At 42.6% G+C, this 20,570-nt stretch overlaps 1 protein-coding gene across 2 annotated transcripts in view; it reads right to left on the bottom strand.

Annotated features, from left to right (window-relative positions):
- Nucleotides 1–20,334, bottom strand: part of dpf3 (double PHD fingers 3) — a 34,994-nt gene extending 14,660 nt beyond the window's left edge. For both annotated transcript variants that reach the window (XM_063002376.1, XM_063002377.1), the window contains exons 1-3: nucleotides 20,254–20,334; nucleotides 6,365–6,525; nucleotides 1,045–1,152 (exon numbers count right to left, since the gene is read on the bottom strand). In XM_063002376.1, coding sequence (XP_062858446.1) covers nucleotides 1,045–1,152; nucleotides 6,365–6,525; nucleotides 20,254–20,303 — 319 coding nt within the window. In that variant the 5' untranslated portion in view covers nucleotides 20,304–20,334. The remainder of the gene's footprint in view (nucleotides 1–1,044; nucleotides 1,153–6,364; nucleotides 6,526–20,253) is intronic.
- Between the last annotated feature and the right edge of the window lie 236 nt (nucleotides 20,335–20,570).

Genomic DNA, 20,570 nt, shown 5'->3' with positions numbered 1-20,570 from the left:
GTCTTTTAAGTCTACACGACTGATCGGTGATAGGGGGTCACACACTACACCATCTACCACCAACTGGAATTGCAGACGAGCTTCTCTGGTCTCCCAAACTACGTTTTGTCACGAAAACAAACGCAAGACGTGACGAGGGGTTTAATGATGCCACGTCCAAAAATGCACGTCAACAAGTAGCAAGCGATCAAAGTTTGTGTGCTGATGTGCAGCATAAAATATGATGTATTCTGATATAAACTATATTACGCCCCTGTCTCCCCTGCGTTTCCCCTCACCCCGTATCTTGCGTTCTCATTGGCTGTTCGACATAGCACTCATTGCCAGCTGGGCGACTCATATCCAGATATTTGACACGCTAGATATATTTCTCCAGTCGCCGAATCGAGATGTTGAGTAGTTCACACATAGCGATTGAGAGCCGAGTTTCGATCGATGAGCTAACGCAGAGTTGCTCCTGAGCCGGCAAATCCAGTCCCGACCGGCCGGCGAGCGAAAATCAGGGCAGAAATCGTGTAGTGTGAACTAGGCATGAGTCGCTTTGGATAAAAGTGTCTGCTAAATGCTGCAAATGCAAATAATGCAAATGCAAATAAGCAAAACAACATCTGAAAATGTGTGTGCCAGTTACTCAGTTTACCATACAGTTTACCATAGTTTGACAGGTTTAAATGTTCTTTTGATTTTCATTTTGAATAATGTTTACCGGAGCTGAAATCCCAGCACGCTAGTAAAGCACTGAGCTCAACGGCAACAAATTGCACTAATTAGTGCAGTGAATTGTGGGAAGTGTAGTTCCCTGGTAGTTCGACCTACGCTTCCATCATGACATTTTTTCACCAGTTTGCTAGTTTAATATCATGTTTGCCATTTGAAGGGGCCCGAACAGGGCATAGACCAAGAGAGAGACAGAATAGAGACATAGAGAGTGTAATGAGAGCCAGATGTGGCCACGGATACAGTCTTAAAACGTCCATGGAGGAAAAAACCTGAGAGAGATTTAAAGGTGTATGACGTTGTGTGAAGCTTCTGTTGTGAACTTACCGAGCCGGAGTTCACAAAGTCTGAGCTGTGGGTCGATGGGTGGATGCAGTCGCCTCTTCTTCCTCCAGCAGCGAGCGGGGTACGTGTACATCTGACCCGACGCCGATCCTGCAATAACAACACGGGAATAAATAAAGCACCGGGACACAAATACCAAACATACTGAATATACACCGATCAGCCATAACATTAAAACCACCTCCTTGTTTCTACACTCAGCTCCACTTATCATATAGAAGCACATTGTAGTTCTACAATTACTGACTGTTTCTCTGCATGCTTTGTTACCCCCCTTTCATGCTGTTCTTCAATGGTCGGGACCCCCACAGGACCACCACAGAGCAGGTATTATTTAGGTGGTGGATCATTCTCAGCACTGCAGTGACACTGACATGGTGGTGGTGTGTTAGTGTGTGCTGTGCTGGTATGAGTGGATCAGACACAGCAGCGCTGCTGGAGTTTTTAAACACCTCACTGTCAATGCTAGTCCACCAACCAAAAACATATCCAGCCAACAGCACCTAGTAACTCGGTGATAAGATGCACACAGCATGCTGCCCATGTGTCGGAGGGGTCAAGTTCATAAACCTGTACAGTTCAGTTCTTGCATGAAAGATGCAAAAAGGTGTTGGCAAACATTTTTTCCCTTCCTTCCGTTTCCACTTCAATCCCTACACAGATCGGCTGCTCTGATGCATTTATTTTATCTTATTTTTTGCACTGCACTTCTTCTTGTTAAAAATAAAGCCTTTCAGTTATTGCATTTTAGCTTCTTTAGCTTTCTATTCTGTAGCGTGGTTAATGCTTGAGAGAGTTTAGCCATAGGAAAGAGAGGGGTCACAACCTACTAATCTTTCCCACTTGTAGCAACGTCCCATCATCTGATGCCCCCAGCTGATTTGCATGCCACCCACTAGCACATGCCCCTCCAACACGTGAGCACATCGTCCACTAATTGGAAATATTTTTCAGTTTGCTAGTGAGCAGTTTGGGATACAACTGTCTGAAATAACTGCCTGACAAGGTCTAAATCAGGGGTCACCAACCCGTCGCCCGCGGGCACCTGGTCGCCCGCAGGAACCACGTGAGTCGCCCGCAGGGCATGTTCTAAAAAAAACACTAGTGACTACAGAGCTCCGTCTAAAAATTGTATTTGTGATGCTGTTCTTTTTGAATCAATAACAAGACTTGCATTGATGTAGATTTGAAAATGACAATACTGAAAATAAAAATGTAAAAAGAAGAATGTATGTTTATATGAGCTCTGATGTTGTCTGGGTGCGGAGTTTTATATCGTGAGCATAACGCAGAGACAAGCGAGCTACGCATGCGCAGCTATGATGAAAAACATACAAGAAAAGAAAACGTAATATTTTCACAATGATTGGGAGGAACGTGGAGAGACACTTCAGTACGTGTCACAAAAACTTCCATGTACATCACAGCTTTTATTAAATCGTACATAACTGATCATTCGTACAAACATGGGACCGAGTTCATGATTTGTTGCAAAGGAACATGTTGCAAAGGAAGTGATGAGTACAAACGGGGCATGATTTGAAGATGTGACTGTTAATGACTTTCTAAAAAATGGTGTGAATTTGATCAAAATGCAACAAACTTGCTCATTCATACAAAACTGTCAAGAAAGATATTTACAAAAATATCAGAGATGTGATAACTCTGACTCTCAAATATTGAAGCAGATTTAGATGAATAGAGATAAATAATGTTACATATCGAAATACAGTGTATCACGAAAGTGAGTACACCCCTCACATTTCTGCAAATATTTCATTATATCTTTTCATGGGACAACACTATAGACATGAAACTTGGATATAACTTAGAGTAGTCAGTGTACAGCTTGTATAGCAGTGTAGATTTACTGTCTTCTGAAAATAACTCAACACACAGCCATTAATGTCTAAATAGCTGGCAACATAAGTGAGTACACCCCACAGTGAACATGTCCAAATTGTGCCCAAATGTGTCGTTGTCCCTCCCTGGTGTCATGTGTCAAGGTCCCAGGTGTAAATGGGGAGCAGGGCTGTTAAATTTGGTGTTTTGGGTACAATTCTCTCATACTGGCCACTGGATATTCAACATGGCACCTCATGGCAAAGAACTCTCTGAGGATGTGAGAAATAGAATTGTTGCTCTCCACAAAGATGGCCTGGGCTATAAGAAGATTGCTAACACCCTGAAACTGAGCTACAGCATGGTGGCCAAGGTCATACAGTGGTTTTCCAGGACAGGTTCCACTCGGAACAGGCTTCGCCAGGGTCGACCAAAGAAGTTGAGTCCACGTGTTCGGCGTCATATCCAGAGGTTGGCTTTAAAAAATAGACACATGAGTGCTGCCAGCATTGCTGCAGAGGTTGAAGACGTGGGAGGTCAGCCTGTCAGTGCTCAGACCATACGCCGCACACTGCATCAACTCGGTCTGCATGGTCGTCATTTCAGAAGGAAGCTGACGCACAAGAAAGCCAGCAAACAGTTTGCTGAAGACAAGCAGTCCAAGAACATGGATTACTGGAATGCCCTGTGGTCTGACGAGACCAAGATAAACTTGTTTGGCTCAGATGGTGTCCAGCATGTGTGGCGGCGCCCTGGTGAGAAGTACCAAGACAACTGTATCTTGCCTACAGTCAAGCATGGTGGTGGTAGCATCATGGTCTTGGGCTGCATGAGTGTTGCTGGCACTGGGGAGCTGCGGTTCATTGAGGGAAACATGAATTCCAACATGTACTGTGACATTCTGAAACAGAGCATGATCCCCTCCCTTCGAAAACTGGGCCTCATGGCAGTTTTCCAACAGGATAACGACCCCAAACACAACCTCCAAGATGACAACTGCCTTGCTGAGGAAGCTGAAGGTAAAGGTGATGGACTAAACCCAATTGAGCACCTGTGGCGCATCCTCAAGTGGAAGGTGGAGGAGTTTAAGGTGTCTAACATCCACCAGCTCCGTGATGTCATCACGGAGGAGTGGAAGAGGATTCCAGTAGCAACCTGTGCAGCTCTGGTGAATTCCATGCCCAGGAGGGTTAAGGCAGTGATAATAATGGTGGTCACACAAAATATTGACACTTTAGGCACAATTTGGACATGTTCACTGTGGGGTGTACTCACTTATGTTGCCAGCTATTTAGACATTAATGGCTGTGTGTTGAGTTATTTTCAGAAGACAGTAAATCTACACTGCTATACAAGTTGTACACTGACTACTCTTAGTTATATCCAAGTTTCATGTCTATAGTGTTGTCCCATGAAAAGATATAATGAAATATTTGCAGAAATGTGAGGGGTGTACTCACTTTCGTGATACACTGTATATCTGTGTTTCCTTCCATGGTAAACCGTTGTTAATAATTTGTTTAAGGAATCATTAACATTGACATGTGATCAGACAGTCTCTTTACATGTGGACGTGGACAACTAACCATAAGCTTCGACCATGATGTTGCATTCCAAAACCACGGGCCTGGCCACCCACCCCCCCTTTGTGGCTTTACCAGACGCGTTCTTGTTACAATATTCTGAAGTACGTCTGTGTAGATTTGTGCCCATTCAGGCACTGATGAAGGCAACATGGTCTGGATCATTATCTACATTTCAATGAATCCCAAATGTGTCCAGTGAGGTTAAGGTCAGGACTCTGAACAGGCCACGGGAGTTTTTTCACATCAAACTTATCAAACCGTGTCTTTCTGGACCTCGTTTTGTGTTTTGTGAACATGAAAGAGTCGTGTTTAAACTGTTGCCTTAAAGTTGGAAGCATATCTATGTAATTGATTGTCATTCTTCAAGATACTGTATATAATGTATTTCTATTATTTAGGCTTATTTAGATGTTAAAGCACAGGACTACTGATCAGAACCAAACTGCCACCAGGTCCACACCCTCAATCGTTTGCATTATATTCAGTATCTGCATGTAAAGGAAGCTTTAGTATTTGACTGCTCAAACGTCTGTTCTTTATCTGGGATCTGAGTAAATCGGGGCCATGCTGGGATTTCAGCTCAGTAAATCATCTGCCACCGATTGTTGTTCGTCACGTTTCAGACTGTGCGTTAGCTATAGCAGAAACAGATGTTGGCAGCGGGACACAAAGTGAAAAACGATAGAGGGAGGGAGCGAAGTAGAGGACGGGTAAACCTTAAATACCAAAATAAATACATATAATGAACTTGGGTGGACCACAAACTGCAGGGTGTGTTTAGCAAGCTTGAACAGTCACGATTTTCATTCTATTTGTGTACGGCGCTCAGCAGCATGTTGTTAGCTCTGGCTCGTACTGCTGCATCTTCACGTCTTTGGTGACTGTTCAAAAATATTTAGACTCAAACCCTTAAGCTTGTATGTTTTTTATTACATTTCTCATTCAGATTAATCACTTTATTCATGTTTATACACCGATCAGCCAGAACATTAAAACCACATTCTTGTTTCTACACTCACTGTCCATGTTATGAGCTCCACTTACCATATAGAAGCACTTTGTAGTTCTACAATTACTGACTGTAGTCCATCTGTTTCTCTGCATGCTTTGTTAGCCCTTTCACCCTGTTCTTTAATGATCAGGACCCCCACAGGACCCCCACAGAGCAGGTATTATTTAGATGGTGGATCATACTCAGCACTGTAGTGACACTGACATGGTGGTGGTGTGTTAGTGTGTGTTGTGCTGGTATGAGTGGATCAGACACAGCAGCGCTGATAGAGCTGGACTGAGAATAGTCCACCAACCAAAAATATATCCAGCCAACAGCGCCCCGTGGGCAGCGTCCTGTGACCACTGATGAAGGTCTAGAAGATGAGCGACTCAAACAGCAGCAATAGATGAGCGATCGTCTCCGACTTCCCTAGCTAGTTGGCCCACCTTGTAGATGTAGTGTCTAATAGAGTGGACAGTGAGTGGACACGGTATTTAAAACCTCTGATCCACTCATACCAGCACAGCACACACTAACACACCACCACCATGTCAGTGTCACTGCAGTGCTGAGAATGATCCACCACCTAAATAATACCTGCTCTGTGGGGGTCCTGACCATTAAAGAACAGGGTGAAAACAGGCTAAAAAAGTATGTAGAGGAACAGATGGACTACAGTCAGTCATTGTAGAACTACAAAGTGCTTCTGTATGGTAAGTGGAGCTGATAAAATGCACAGTGAGTGTAGAAACAAGGTGGTTGATCAGTGTATATTATTACTGATGCTAATCTGACAGTTCTACTTGTTTATTCATTATTAGTAAGACAGAGACATAAATTAATCCTAAATTAAAAACAGCATTAATTCAGGGATGTGTACCTTGTCCCCTGTGGCGCTTCTCCATCCAGATGTAACAGTTGTTCTGAGCCACACCGGTCTGAGAATCCAGAAACGGCATACGCACACTGCGCTCGGCACACAGACGGGCGTTGTAGCTACGGCACTGCTCGATGGCTTCTTTATAAAACTGATCACCAAGCCTGGGAAGAAACGAGAGAACAGTGTCAGGCAAATACAACCAAAACAGCAGGAAATCCACTTTAATGTGGTGGTTCTCAACCTTTTCAACCTTCAGGCCGCACCTTCGTGTGTCAAGGGCTGCAGGTTCGGAACTCTAATGGATGAACTTTAATGCATGTGTGTTGCCCTCGTCGCCCTTTTTCCTGAAAGTTTTAGCTCTCTCCCAGTTTGTTTATTAGAATTTTAACGTCATGTTTTACACATTTGGTCAAATTTATGACAGGAACGATAGTTACTGGTTACACAAGGTTCATCAGTTCACAAGGACAATTTTGTATCTCCAATTCACCTCGCTTGCACGTCTTTGTACTGTGGGAGGAAACCGGAGCACCCGGAAGAAACCCACACGGACACGGGGAGAGCATGCAAACGCCACACAGAAAGGACCTGGACCACCTTATCTGGGGATCGAACCCAGGACCTTCTTGCTGTGAGGCGACAGTGCTACCCACTGAGCCACCGTGGCGCCCCGGCTCTCTCCCAGGTTCCGGTATTCTGTTGGTTTCTGTTGCTTACCGTATTTTGCGTTTTATCAGGCGTTCAAATCTTTATTCTTGAGGAAAGAACGCTAAAAATGGGAGGTGAGACCGTGTACAGAATCTGATAGGATTACGTTCATCTTACTTCAGTAATGACTGAATTAAAAAAATCTCGAGGTTAAAGACTGCAAGTCGAGACTGCAGTGCCTACAATGCTGCTCCTACTAGATGTGACGTGGACCTGGTGTGTTTGCACCAAAAATGTATAGACCTTACAATGGACTTCATCACAGATTGGACTGAACAATGAAGAACTCCAATTATTTATTTATTTTTGCTAGTTATAACCTTCAGTTTAATTACATTTTGTGTATGTATGATTTGTTTAAATCCTGTTTATTTAAAGTATCCTCTCAAGGTTTCTTCCTGTAATTTTAAGGGAGTTTTTCCTTGTCACGGTCAATCTCGGCTTGCTCAACAGGGGTCTTTGGTCTGTTGGTCCTGGATTCTGTAAAGTTGCTTTGAGACGATGTCCATTGTATAAAGTGCTATAATAAATTATATTATAAATAAATTTGACTTGACTTTCTGCTACCTGTTCCATTAGCTCAGGTAAATATTTGATTAAACACAAGGGCAAAGACAAAAAATTGGTCCTTCAGTCATCAGTATAACAATGTCCCTTTTTTGGGATCTGGGATGCTGTGCAACACGCTGTGGAGCACAAAAATCGAGCACCAACCGAATTGTGGAGCAAAACTGATGCAAAATTACCTGCTGTACCACCCCTGCAAGCATACTGGTAAAAATGTGAATTAGTAAAATGTAAAAACAAGGACAGACTGGATCTGTTCTTCATATCTGAGGGCAGAAGGAGATCAGATGTCAGTAAGCAGAGGAGGCCTCCTGCGCTGTTTATAAACTAACAGCACCGCTGTGTGTTGATTAGATCGACTCTCCTCTGGGACCCAAGGACACACAGATCTGTGAGGAATGTCGCAACCCAACCGTGAGATACAAAGAACCTCAGTGTTCACAGAGTCAGTACAACTCACTGAGCAAGGTAAGAAGCAGGGAATCCACTTCTGAGAACCATATTTAAAGAAAACTATGATGTCAGAATTTCCTGAACACATTTCTAGAATGAATGTGTTAATAAAGATGAAATAAATTAAGGTGTTCCTGCTGAACCTTTCATTCCTTCACCTCCCCCGGCTCTCCGCATCCCCCACGTCCAGATTTCCTGTGCACATTACTGCATCGCCCGAATTGAAATGCCAGCGTTATCGGCGGAAACCGGAGACTGCAGCAAGTATTACAGAAGACCAGTGTTCATACTGGTTCTCACAGGTCATACCGGTACTCTGTTACCATTGATTTGGGACTGCACTGCTTCACCCAAGCTTTAACACCATGGCATACAGATGAAATCACTTGTTTACATACATTTGTAAGGGACACACATGTAACGACAGTCTTGGGATTTTGGCAGTCGATTTTCCACTACAGTTTTTAGGACTGAATAATTGAAACAGTTTTCTCGTTAAAAACACTTTTAGCAATTGAAATACCCTGAAACACAGGGCAGAATGTGTCTCTCTATACTCCCTATATCTCGTGCCACATCAACGGGCACACATATGCCAATTACCTATGCCATCGGCACAACTGCAGCCCCGTAACACACCCTGATATCAGACCTGATGATCCTAGTGGTTTCCAGCCTTGTTCTACTCGGATTGTGATTGCTATGGATTCCCTGAATTTTTCACAATATTATGTACAGTAGATAGTAAATGAACTAAATTACTAGCATTCAATTTTTCTCCCCTAATCTTGTGTCCGATTACCCTGAGTGCGTCCTCTATACTGATTCGACCCTTCACCGCTGACTGAGGACGCCTCTCAACTGACATACGCCCCCCTCCGGCACATACAGTCAGTACAGACTGCATTTTTCACCCGCACAAGTCGAGTTCATACACTTGACGGGCACTGTGTACAGAGGGCCACACCCCCATCAGCATTGTTCCTCAGCCCGGTGCAGGCGCCATCAGTCAGCCAGCAGGGGCCGCAGTCGCACCAGTTATGAGGACCTATGATCCGACTTTCTTACCCGCTAACCCTGAACAACAGCCAATCGTTGTTCATACAGCCGCCCAGCCCCAGTCGGAAAGGCAGAGCTGAGATTCGATACGATACGATGTATTCGAAACCCCAACTCTGGTGAGCTAGCGTACTTTACCGCTGCGCCACCTGAGCGGCAATTACTAGCATTCTTGTATTAAGAAATGCATCCCATCTTTGCTTGCTGAGCCTTTGGTGGATCACGATTGCCTCACCTGGTACCAGTTTACCTGCTCATTGTGTGATGTAAAACTGTAACATGAACCCTCATTTTGCCCTGTCCCAGGCATCAAATTCAAAAAAAATTTAAATTGTTAACATTTTTAAAATTTAAGAGAATAACAAATTAGAGAGAATAAACTAATCACAGTTTTTGATTTAGCTGATTTTACAAAATGTGCCAACTTTTCTGGACACGACGTTTTACGTTTGTACGATATATATTGTGGCGACCGGTCAACTATCCGTTATAGTAAAGCAGTTTCTATTGGTGTTTCCTCTGAGTGCATCATCGGCCGTGAGAGCACAGTATCCCATGATGCCACGCGGCCACGGCCTAAGCATTTTTAAGGGGTTGAAAAGTGGGGTTTTGTGGTTAAAATTGTGTTTTGCTTACATGTACATAGTTATACATTGTGCTCGTGTTTACGTTAAATTTGTAAGTTACCGTTTTCGTTTAGTGTGTCGTATTCAGTAACCATCCGGTCATTGTTCAAGCATAGTGGGAGGGATCTGTCTACGTCAGATCTGATCTGTTTTTCAGGCTTTTGCAACTGGTTTAAGAGCAATTCCTAATAAAGAGCTGCCTTCTACTATTAAAAGAGTGAAGATGCTTCCTTCCTTCTCACTGTTGCCACAATATTATGTAATGTATATGGAATAAAGGTCACACTGTGCATGGTCAAGCAAGCTTTATGCTGACAGACATTTAGAGGCCTCTGTGAAAGAAAGTGAGGTTTATGATGTAAAGGAAACAGACTAATGTGCTTTATTACCACTGGTATTGGTAACTTGCATTGTATTAATATGTAGAAATCATGTAGGAACCATGATCAATGATCTCTGATGTAACGTCTGAAATGCAGAAAGTCTTGCACATTTTATTAGTGCATCTTGGGTAAAGCCTCTTATATATAAAAACAATTAATTACATGAATAAATGAATTCAGATCTGAAGCCATGTGTTGCGCTGCCTTGATATCAACAACCAGTGTTAACAGTGCTATACACAGAAAACCTGAATTCAATTTAATTCTATTTGATTATTTGTGACCAGATCTGGATTAGCTCTGCTCTCATTCCTTAAGTGGTTCTTCAGACCCCAGCACTGTGTGTCACTGTGTCATTTCAACCACGTTACACAGCACCAGCAGGTCTAAACAGACGAGTTATTTCAGATTAAGGCCACGAATAAGGAAAGGGGCCACAACAAGGGGCAAGAGCGTGGTGGATTTTGGAAATGCTTTGCTGAGAGGACGAGGGAGGGGTGAAGGTTAGGCTCTGCAATGCTCGTAGTTTTTGCAGGCATGGAGCAGAATGAAAATGGCAATTTTATATAGACAGACATTTCTGTAGGGGCTTGGTTAGTGCAGTACATTATAAAGCTGGGATTCTAAAACTTTTTCCCCCTAGCAGTACCCCTTCAACCTAAACGATCTACCTTAATGCTGCATACAACATGCTCAGAGCTGTTAAGAAGGTCAAATGAAGTACTCAATCATCCGATCTTCGCATGTTTGAGCTACAAAGTGGGAAAATATGGACCAGCAAACAGCAAAAGCTCCTGAATACATTTATACATTTATGGGCATCTAACAGACACAATTGCCCGTGTCTGAGAGAGGGAGGTGGACTGGGGTTTCCTTATACGACTGCAACCTGGACAAAAGAATTCATGAAGCAGCATAGCGTGGCTCTCCGTACGTGTTACGGCTGTCTGTAAGCCTCCGCCTCTAGCAGGTGAAAAGAAGTGGCCGGCAACTGCGCCCACGTCGGAGGGGGAGCTTAATAGTCTGTAACTATCCCCAGGTGCAAAAAGCAGAGATATTACAAACGGGGCAAAGTAAAAAAAAAAAGAGCATCATCCCAAATTTTCTAGGAATTTCCAGTTGAGGTGTATTTTCTTTGTTTTGTTTATTTTTAAATGCATGAAGAAAAAAATATCTGTTTAAAACACAAATTGTAGTTTTTGTTTTAACCAATTTTTCTTTATAACATTAATATTATTATCATTATTATTATTTAGGAATGCCAGTGATTAACCAGAAGTCATTGATCGATTAATGCTGTTGTATAAATTCATTAAAAATGTCATCTAGCGCACCAGAGTTGGGGTTTTGAATACATCATATTGAATCTCAGCTCTGCCTTTCCGACTGGGCTGGGCGGCAGCATGAACAACGATTGGCTGTTGTTCAGGGTTAGGGGTAGGAAAGTCGGATCATAGGTCCTCATAACTGGTGCAACTGTGGTTCCTGCTGGCTGACTGATGGCGCCTGCACATGGCTGAGGAATAATGCTGATGGGGGTGTGGCCCTCCGTACACAGTGCCTGTCGGTGTATGAACTCGACTCGTGCAGGTGAAAAATGCAGTCTGTACTTGGGCGTATGTCAGTCGAGAGGCGTCCTCAGTCAGCGGTGAATGGTCGAATCAGTATAGAGGACGCATTCAGGGTAATTGGACAAGACTAAAATGGGGGTGGGGGGGGGGAGTGGGAAAAATAGAAAATTCATTTCCAACAGCTGACGTTTGGTTCCTATTGAGCGCAAAGCTACAGTCTGTACAGAGTAAGAGGAAACAGGAGCTCTTTTTAATTTAAATTAATATCATTTTCATTTTAAACATAAATCCCAAACGATGAAGCATTTAAGTCTGAATGCATGTTAAACTTTGCACTTGTATATTTGTTACATTTGCTACACTAATGTTATAAGGAAGAGCTTTAAAATACTGAATGCATTCTGATTCATTTGTTGGCTTGAATAGAGGATGTCTTTAATAGTAGTATTTGATCCACAGAGGGGGCAAATGGGGGCCCGGTCTCCTTTTAGCAGGTATGTACGGGTCAATTTGGTGTGTCCTACGCAGCATCTTGTGTATATACAGGTACACTGTTCCCATCATTTGTTGGGGTATTGAACTCTATCAGCGTTTATGGTAGGGTGGGTAGGTAGTTACAGGTTACGCATGATTCCCAATTTTATATCTCTGATTCACCTCACTTGGACGTCTTTGGACTGTGGGAGGAAACCGGAGCTCCAGGAGGAAACCCACACAGACATGGGGAGAACATGCAAACTTTACACAGAAAGGACCCAGATTGCTCCACTTGGGAATCAAACCCAAGACCATCTCGCTGTGAGGTGACAGTGCTACCCACCAAGCCACCGTACCGCCAGCATTATCATTATCATCCATTCTGAAGGATTTTAAGGTGGAGTAACTGTAATGTAGATTAAACCATTACATGCTGTTAATGATCATCACATCTTTTATTTATGAGGTCACAAAGTCTTACTTTCTTTATTCTTCTGTATAATGTATAATTGTTTTTGCCTGACACAGACATTTCTAAAGTATTATACACCCCCCTCTGATGCCAACATGAACCCCTGCTAGGGGAACCCTGCTATAAACTGAGAAAAACCATCTGCTCATGTCCTGAAGCCTGAGCAAGTCCTGGTCTTTCTTACATATACAAAAATGAACGTGTCGACCGCGTATGCGCTGCAAAAAAACGATATAATATGCAGCAGTGTGCAGTCTCGCACTGGGACCGCGCCCAGCTATTTCTTTCTGCATGTACATGCAAAGATTTTAAGCCGCTCTGTGTTTTCGCTGCCAATGCAAGGACAAAATTCATCCAGACAAACAATTCCCTCATCATCCTCTCACACGCAACACGGGGGAGGGGAACGGACGTCTGCAAACGTTCAGATACCCCGTCTGAACCTAAATCAGACATGTCTGCCTCTCCCAGACCCTTCTGTGTTTATAAAACTAAATGTACACTACCTGTCCTTCATTCCTCGATAATACCCTTTAAGACGAACCTAACATTACTATTTAACCCAATACAAAAATCTATGTAGAATATTACAGGTTCTGTTTGCTTTTATTTCTAATGCAGAAGAAAATATGACGATTATGAGCATGTTGATATCAGACAATGTAATCAAACAGCTTCACTATATACACCGATCAGCCATAACATTAAAACCACCTCCTTGTTTCTACACACACTGTACATTTTATCAGCTCCACTTACCATATAGAAGCACTTTGTAGTTTAACAATTACTGACTGTAGTCCATCTGTTTCTCTGCATGCTTTGTTACCCCCCTTTCATGCTGTTCTTCAATGGTCAGGACCCCCACAGGACCACCACAGAGCAGGTATTATTTAGGTGGTGGATCATTCTCAGCACTGCAGTGACACTGACATGGTGGTGGTGTGTTAGTGTGTGTTGTACTGGTATGAGTGGATCAGACACAGCATCGCTGCTGGAGTTTTAAAACACCTCACCGTCCCTGCTGGACTGAGAATAGTCCACCAACCAAAAACATCCAGCCAACAGCGCCCCGTGGGCAGCAGCATGTGACCACTGATGAAGGTCTAGAAGATGACCGACTCAAACAGCAGCAATAGATGAGCGATCGTCTCTGACTTTACAACTACAAGGTGGACAAAGTTAAAAACTCCAGCAGCACTGCTGTGTCTGATCCACTCATACCAGCACAACACACTGCAGTGCTGAGAATCATCCACCACCTAAATAATACCTGCTCTGTGGTGGTCCTGTGGGGGTCCTGACCATTAAAGAACAGGGTGACAGCAGGCAAAAAAATGGACTACAGTCAGTAATTGTAGAACTACAAAGTGCTTCTATATGGTAAGTGGAGCTGATAAAATGGACAGTGAGTGTAGAAACAAGGAGGTGGTTTTAATGTTATTGCTGATAAGTGTATACACATACAGACGTACAATACAATGAAATTCTCTCATCGCGTAACTCAGCTTGTTTGAAAGTTGGGGTCAGAGTGCAGGGTCAGACATCGTACGTCGCCCCTAGAGCAGACAGGGTTAAAAGCCTTGCTCAAGGGCCCAACAGTGGCTGCATGGCAGAGCTGGGATTAAACCTCTCAACCTTTCAGTTGATAGCCCAAAGCTCTACCTACTGGGCTACCACTGTCCCCAAAAGAACAACCTGGACTGGGCAGCAATCCATCACAGGGCATCAGCCACCACCTCCCCCCAGCTGACCTCTGAGACAGCACCTCTGAAACCGGAACCCGGATCTCATGTGGAGGCGGGCTAACGTGTAGTGCCACGCATAACGAGATGCTACTGAAGAGTGTTGTATCTCCAATGCATCTCACTTGCACTCTTTGGACTGTGGGAGGAAACCGGAGCTCCCAGAGGAAACCCACACAGACACGGGGAGACATGCAAACTTCACACAGAACACCTGGGAATCAAACCAAGGACCTGCTGTAAAGCGACAGTGCTACCCACCGAGCCACCATGCCGACCAGCACTTTGACGAGTGCATATGCGGATCAGCACTGTGTACGGAGAGACACACCCTGATCAACGCACTCCTTCCCTGTCCCTGTGCAGGCGACATCAATCAGCCAGCAGAGGTCGTAGTTGCATCAGTCATGAGCGAGTCCCTATCAGGCTTAATATCACACCCTTATATGAACAACAGGCCAATCGTTGTTCATGTGGCCGCTCAGCCCAGCCGGCAGGCAGAGCTGAGACTCGATGCGATGTATTCGAGATCACAGCTCTGGTGTTCTAGCGTGTGTTTTACCGCTGCGCCACCTGAGTGGCACACTAGAAACCTAATGGTTATCAGTAAGCCATTAAATAATGATGGTCAGTTATCGGTTAACAAAAACTGGAACCATGTTCTACTGTCAGATTAAACTAAAACTGAGCTTGGCAGTAGATAATTCAGATTGGTTTGGTGTAACAAGTAGGCTGACTACACTGAAAAGAACATAATGCACATGGTTAAGTATAAAGGGTCTGTGATGTTCAAGGACTGCATCATGGACTCATTAAATATTAAATCATTTTGAATTAAAATCATTCTGCTTCTCACAAGAAACCAAAAACGGGTCGTATCTGGATCTTCCAGCAGCACAGTGATTCAAAACACATGTCCACATCAACACAAAAATGGTTCACTGAGGACAAAAGTCCCCTGATCTAAACCCTATAGAAAACATGTGGGGTGAGCTAAAGAGTAAAGTGTACAAGAGAGGACCTGAAACCCTGCTGATCTGGAGAGACACTGTAAAGAGAATTTGGAGTGGTCTCAAATCCCCTGCTCTCTATTCTTAAATCCATTTTATCAGCTCCACTTACCATATAGAAGCACTTTGTAGTTCTACAATTACTGACTGTAGTCCATCTGTTTCTCTGCATGCTTTGTTAGCACCCTTTCACCCTGTTCTTCAATGGTCAGGACCACCACAGAGCAGGTATTATTTAGGTGGTGGATCATTCTCAGCACTGCAGTGACACTGACATGGTGGTGGTGTGTTAGTGTGTGTTGTGCTGTTTATGAGTGGATCAGACACAGCACCACTGCTGGAGTTTTTAAATACCGTGTCCACTCACTGTCCACTCTATTAGACACTCCTACCCAATTAGTCCACCTTGTAGATGTAAAGTCAGAGACGAGCGCTCATCTATTGCTGCTGTTTGAGTCGGTCATCTTGTAGACCTTCATCAGAGATCACAGGATGCTGCCCACGGGATGCTGTTGGTTGGATGTTTTTGGTTGGTGGACTATTCTCAGTCCAGCAGTGACAGTGAGGTGTTTAAAAACTCCATCAGCGCTGCTGTGTCTGATCCACTCGTACCAGTACAACACACACTAACACACCACCACCATGTCAGTGTCACTGCAGTGCTGAGAATGATCCACCACCTAAATAATACCTGCTCTGTGGGGGTCCTGATCATTATTATGTTTATTAAAAACAAATGTAAATCTGTAATTCATCCACATCACTCTTAAGACAATCAGATTTTATATGCCTCCTATTTACATTTGCCCCCATAATACAATAACCTGCGCAGCGTCTCGGTACGAGTATACTACGTGATTAGTACCACGTGACGTGTGTAGCGCTCACCATCCACCTCTAGATCCTCCAAAAATTACCCCAAAATGTGTGTGTGTGTGTGTGTGTGTGTGTGTGTGTGTGTGCTGTGTCCCAGGTCTCAGAGCAGATGGGGCGCTCTCACTTGCGGTGTGACACCTCTTGGAGGCTCCTCACAACAGATGGGCCCAGAAGGATCCTGGGACGCCACTAATCTGCACTAAACTCGGTTCCTGCAGACTGTACCACCCCCACAATACCTCATTATGCTGACAAGGACAAATCCACATATGAAATATCTAATGCGTTACTTCTGGCTTGCTCTTTTTTTTTTCTTTTCAGTGCATTAGAGATTTGAGAAACGGAATGGAAATAGCATGTGGATACATTTGGCTTTTAAGAGCATGTGAGTGTGCGTCTGGTACTGACTGTATTTAATATTGCTGGACAGGCACTCAGGTTCAAATCTCAGCGGTGCTATTTACTGGCGGGGTCTCTACACAGATACGATTGGCTACTGTATCTAGCCAAAGCTCTGTGATTGGTTGGCGGCTCTGCTGAGTGTGTTCCTGCCTTGCGCCCAGTGATTCCAGGTGGAACTAAACCCAGCGAACCCTGATAAGGATAAAGCAGTTGATGAAAATGAAATAACAGAGATGCTATGCTGTCTGATTCCTTCTGGATCAGAAATGGAATGTACTGTATCATCTTTATTGTCCTCCGTAATGTTTTGTAGTCCTATTGCATGAACCCACTATGCTGGATGCTTAACCAAGGGAGAACAATACTGTTTAAAGTAAAAAATAATAGAAAAAATTAGAAATACCCAAAAACATTCACAACTAGGCCAGCGAGTCAGTCCACCAGTGTGCGACAACCAAGTTCTCAGTACAGACCAGAAGCGGCTATATAAAGAGTGAGGCAGCCACTCCACCAATTGATGCAGCCTACCTACATCTAGCGTAAATCCATGTGTGGGACTTGTTCATAAGAGGGCCGAATGATGGCCAAAAAGTTGTCCCTATACTGGGTGAATTTACTGACAAAAGATAAAGCATGCCAATGTAATCATCGGCCCAACATCAAGAAAAAGCCGGTCACCAACAAAGAAGCCAGCACTACTGTGGGGAGGGAATCATGATCATATATACCAACCTCTACCTACAGCAAATTAACGTTTAATGAGGTGCAGAGACTGCTAGTTCAACGAACTGGCACAATGAGCCATCTGCTTCTCCCCTGCTGGCCACCAATGGCATTGCAGGTAGGGAGAATGCTGTAATACATGCCCCCCTGCTTTACTGACTTTCAAGTGCTGACATTAAACTATTAACTTTAGATTCTTCTGTCTGTCTCTCTGTCTGTATGTCTGTCTATCCTCATTCATGTTGCAAGCAAAGTGAAAGTAACAACCTCCCAAAAGTATGTGACGCACCTCATATTATCTCATACCGCACAGATGAGATAGATGAGATGAACTAGTTTCATATCCTACAGTCTTAGATTGTGTATTATGAATGAATTTTTCCAGCTGATCTATCAAACGCCTTTTAACAGTTTACTAAACGAACAGTGAGGTTTAGAAAATAAATGTTCATAAGCTTTGTAATCTCAAGATTACCTTTGATATTCAATATTTACTTGGTGTCAATATTTGATTGTTGACATATTAGCTTGTCAACTCACTCAATTTGTTGAGTCAACACTCGTGAATTAAACTTGTCATTCAACTAATTTAGAGAAAGAAAGATGATCTGAGAAAGAAGTTTAAGCACTCTGATCACATCAAATCACATTCTGGACTCAGCTGACTCTCTCTTGCATGTTCTGCATGTTTAAGATCTTCCAATATCTTTTTTCTATTATGTTTACATCAGAGGATAGTGCAGGCCAATCCAAAAGCTTTATTTGCATTACTTTTTGTCCTTAATGCCTCTTAATATAAAGCGTCTTTGTGTATGTACAAGGCGTTATATAAATGGGACTGTGTTACATACTGACGCAGACTGTCATTTTTTCTTTGCACATTTTAAACAGTGTAAATTAAGATCCAGAAGTGCTTAGACATCTTTATATAGAATTTCACTGCTTTGTAGGAATGAAATAGCCTAGTCAGATGCTTAGAGGAGCCCATGGTTGTTGAATGTAATCATATTGATTGACAAGTGGTAGCAGTGGTAAAAGTGGTAGCAGTGGTAAAAGTGGTAGCAGTGGTAGCTCAGTGGTTAAGGTACTGGACTAGTAATCAGAAGGTTGCAGGTTCAAGCTCCACCACTGCCAAGTTGCCACTGTTGGGCCCCTGAGCAAGGCCCTTAACCCTCAACTGCTCAAAATTGTGTTCAGTCATAATTGTAAGTCGCTTTGGATAAAAATGCTGCTAAATGCCAAAAATGTCAATGTAAATGCTGAGTAAATTAGGACCTAACATTCATTCATTCATTTTATTTATTCATTCATTCTTATGTGTTACTACTGCTCTATCCCTGACAGGGTTGTGGTGGGTCTGATTACTCCCGAATTGCTCGGCACAATGCAGTAACACTGTTATATTGGACGAAGGACAGGGCACGGTCACCCTCTGCTCCTTCTCCCCAAAGACAGAGCCACCATCGGATTTGACTCCTGGATCCCAGCAGTAGTGAGCTAGTGTAATTTACTGCTGTACAACCCAGGTGCCCCCAAAATAAATTCAGTTATTTTTAACTGAGAGTGTCCAAAATTTGTCATTTATTACAGCAGTTGGATACAGAAGATGTTTTTTTTCATTAGGCCAGTGGTGACCAGATTTTCACGTACAACTGTAATATTAACTTAGTTTGAAGCTTGAACATCTGTGGAACCATAATGATAAATAACTGGCAAATCTTTTAGTAAATAATTGAAATATAAGATAATTATGGTAACTTATACATTGGACTGTTTTTGTAACCAGTTCCTAATAATTTGCTTTTGTTGGATTATAATACATATAAAATATGTGTACACACATGATACATTTATACTGTATTTATTTTTGACCCATGAAGCCAATTACAAATAATAGTTTAAGTCTGAAAATTAGTCACTTTAAAGTCAAGATCCTTTTATCTGCATTCAGTATTTTGTTCACTTAGTGAAGAGGTTATAGATGCAATAAATAAATGATTTATTAGTCAGACACTTTACATTTCTGACATTCATTTGCAGATTTAGGTGCAAATAAACTGTATGCAATACTTAAAGCTTTAGATACAAAAAGTATATCGAATCTATTTTGTGTTTCTTATAGTTTTATTGGCATTAAGAGCATCTCTACTGTAATACTTCACCTGTAACCAGCTCCTAATAATTTGCTGTTGTTGGGTTTATTAAAATCTGAACATTCAGCAAAACTGCAAGTGTGGAACTGCCTAATGCAAGCTGAAATATGTTTGAAACATTTGCACAACTTGCATAACACCAAAATGACTAAAATACGTAAGTAAACAAACACAAGACATTTGATTATTTTCCAAACTACGTAATATGATAGGTGACGATCAGGTTCATTAACACACCCAGGTTATTCATGTGCATATAAACTAGATAGAATAGAATAGAATAGAAAAGAATAGAATAGAATAGTCACTATATACAGGTACAATGATATTTTGTATGGCATCTCTCCAATAGAGGTAAGAGCAGCAGTAAAGAAAAAGATAGTAAAAGTAAAAAATCTTAAACTCTTAAAAATAAAATCCTGCATATCATTGTTCTCCAAAACAGCACTGATCCATAAACTACATGATCCATCCAGTCATGCACCACAATAAACCCCTAAAGTGCAAACAGCAGTGAATTACTCTGCTTACATTCAGCTGTAGAATGAGAAGCTGCAGCTCTGTGTTCACTGCTGCTCCTGCACATGATTCACGATCTCTCACTCATGCATTTCAAACATAAAAAAGCACAACTTCATCTCCGCATATAGATTTAATAACTTACGCTTTCAGTGGGTTGTGAATGACAGTCGCCATGTCGCCAGGCTGTAACATTAAATCCAGACTCACTCACACTTCTTTAGGAAGATTTAGGAACAAAAAGAAACCTACATGAGGGTACTGAAGGAACAGCCAATCAGAGGCCGGCATTCATAACCTGGGCGGGGCTTCCACTAGCTGTCAAAACCAATCAAAATCGAGATTTAGAAATATAAAGTACCTACAGAACAGGTAATAAATCCAGCTCAGACCTGACTGATTGTGCACATGGAACAGATAATATTACACTTAGATGTAATCTGGTGATACAGACTGTAAAAC

Source organism: Trichomycterus rosablanca, chromosome 9, assembly GCF_030014385.1.
Source record: "Trichomycterus rosablanca isolate fTriRos1 chromosome 9, fTriRos1.hap1, whole genome shotgun sequence".
Classification (NCBI taxonomy): Eukaryota; Metazoa; Chordata; class Actinopteri; order Siluriformes; family Trichomycteridae; genus Trichomycterus; species Trichomycterus rosablanca.
The sequence above is the reverse complement of the archived record's forward strand: the minus strand, read 5'-3'. Positions and strand labels throughout refer to the sequence as shown.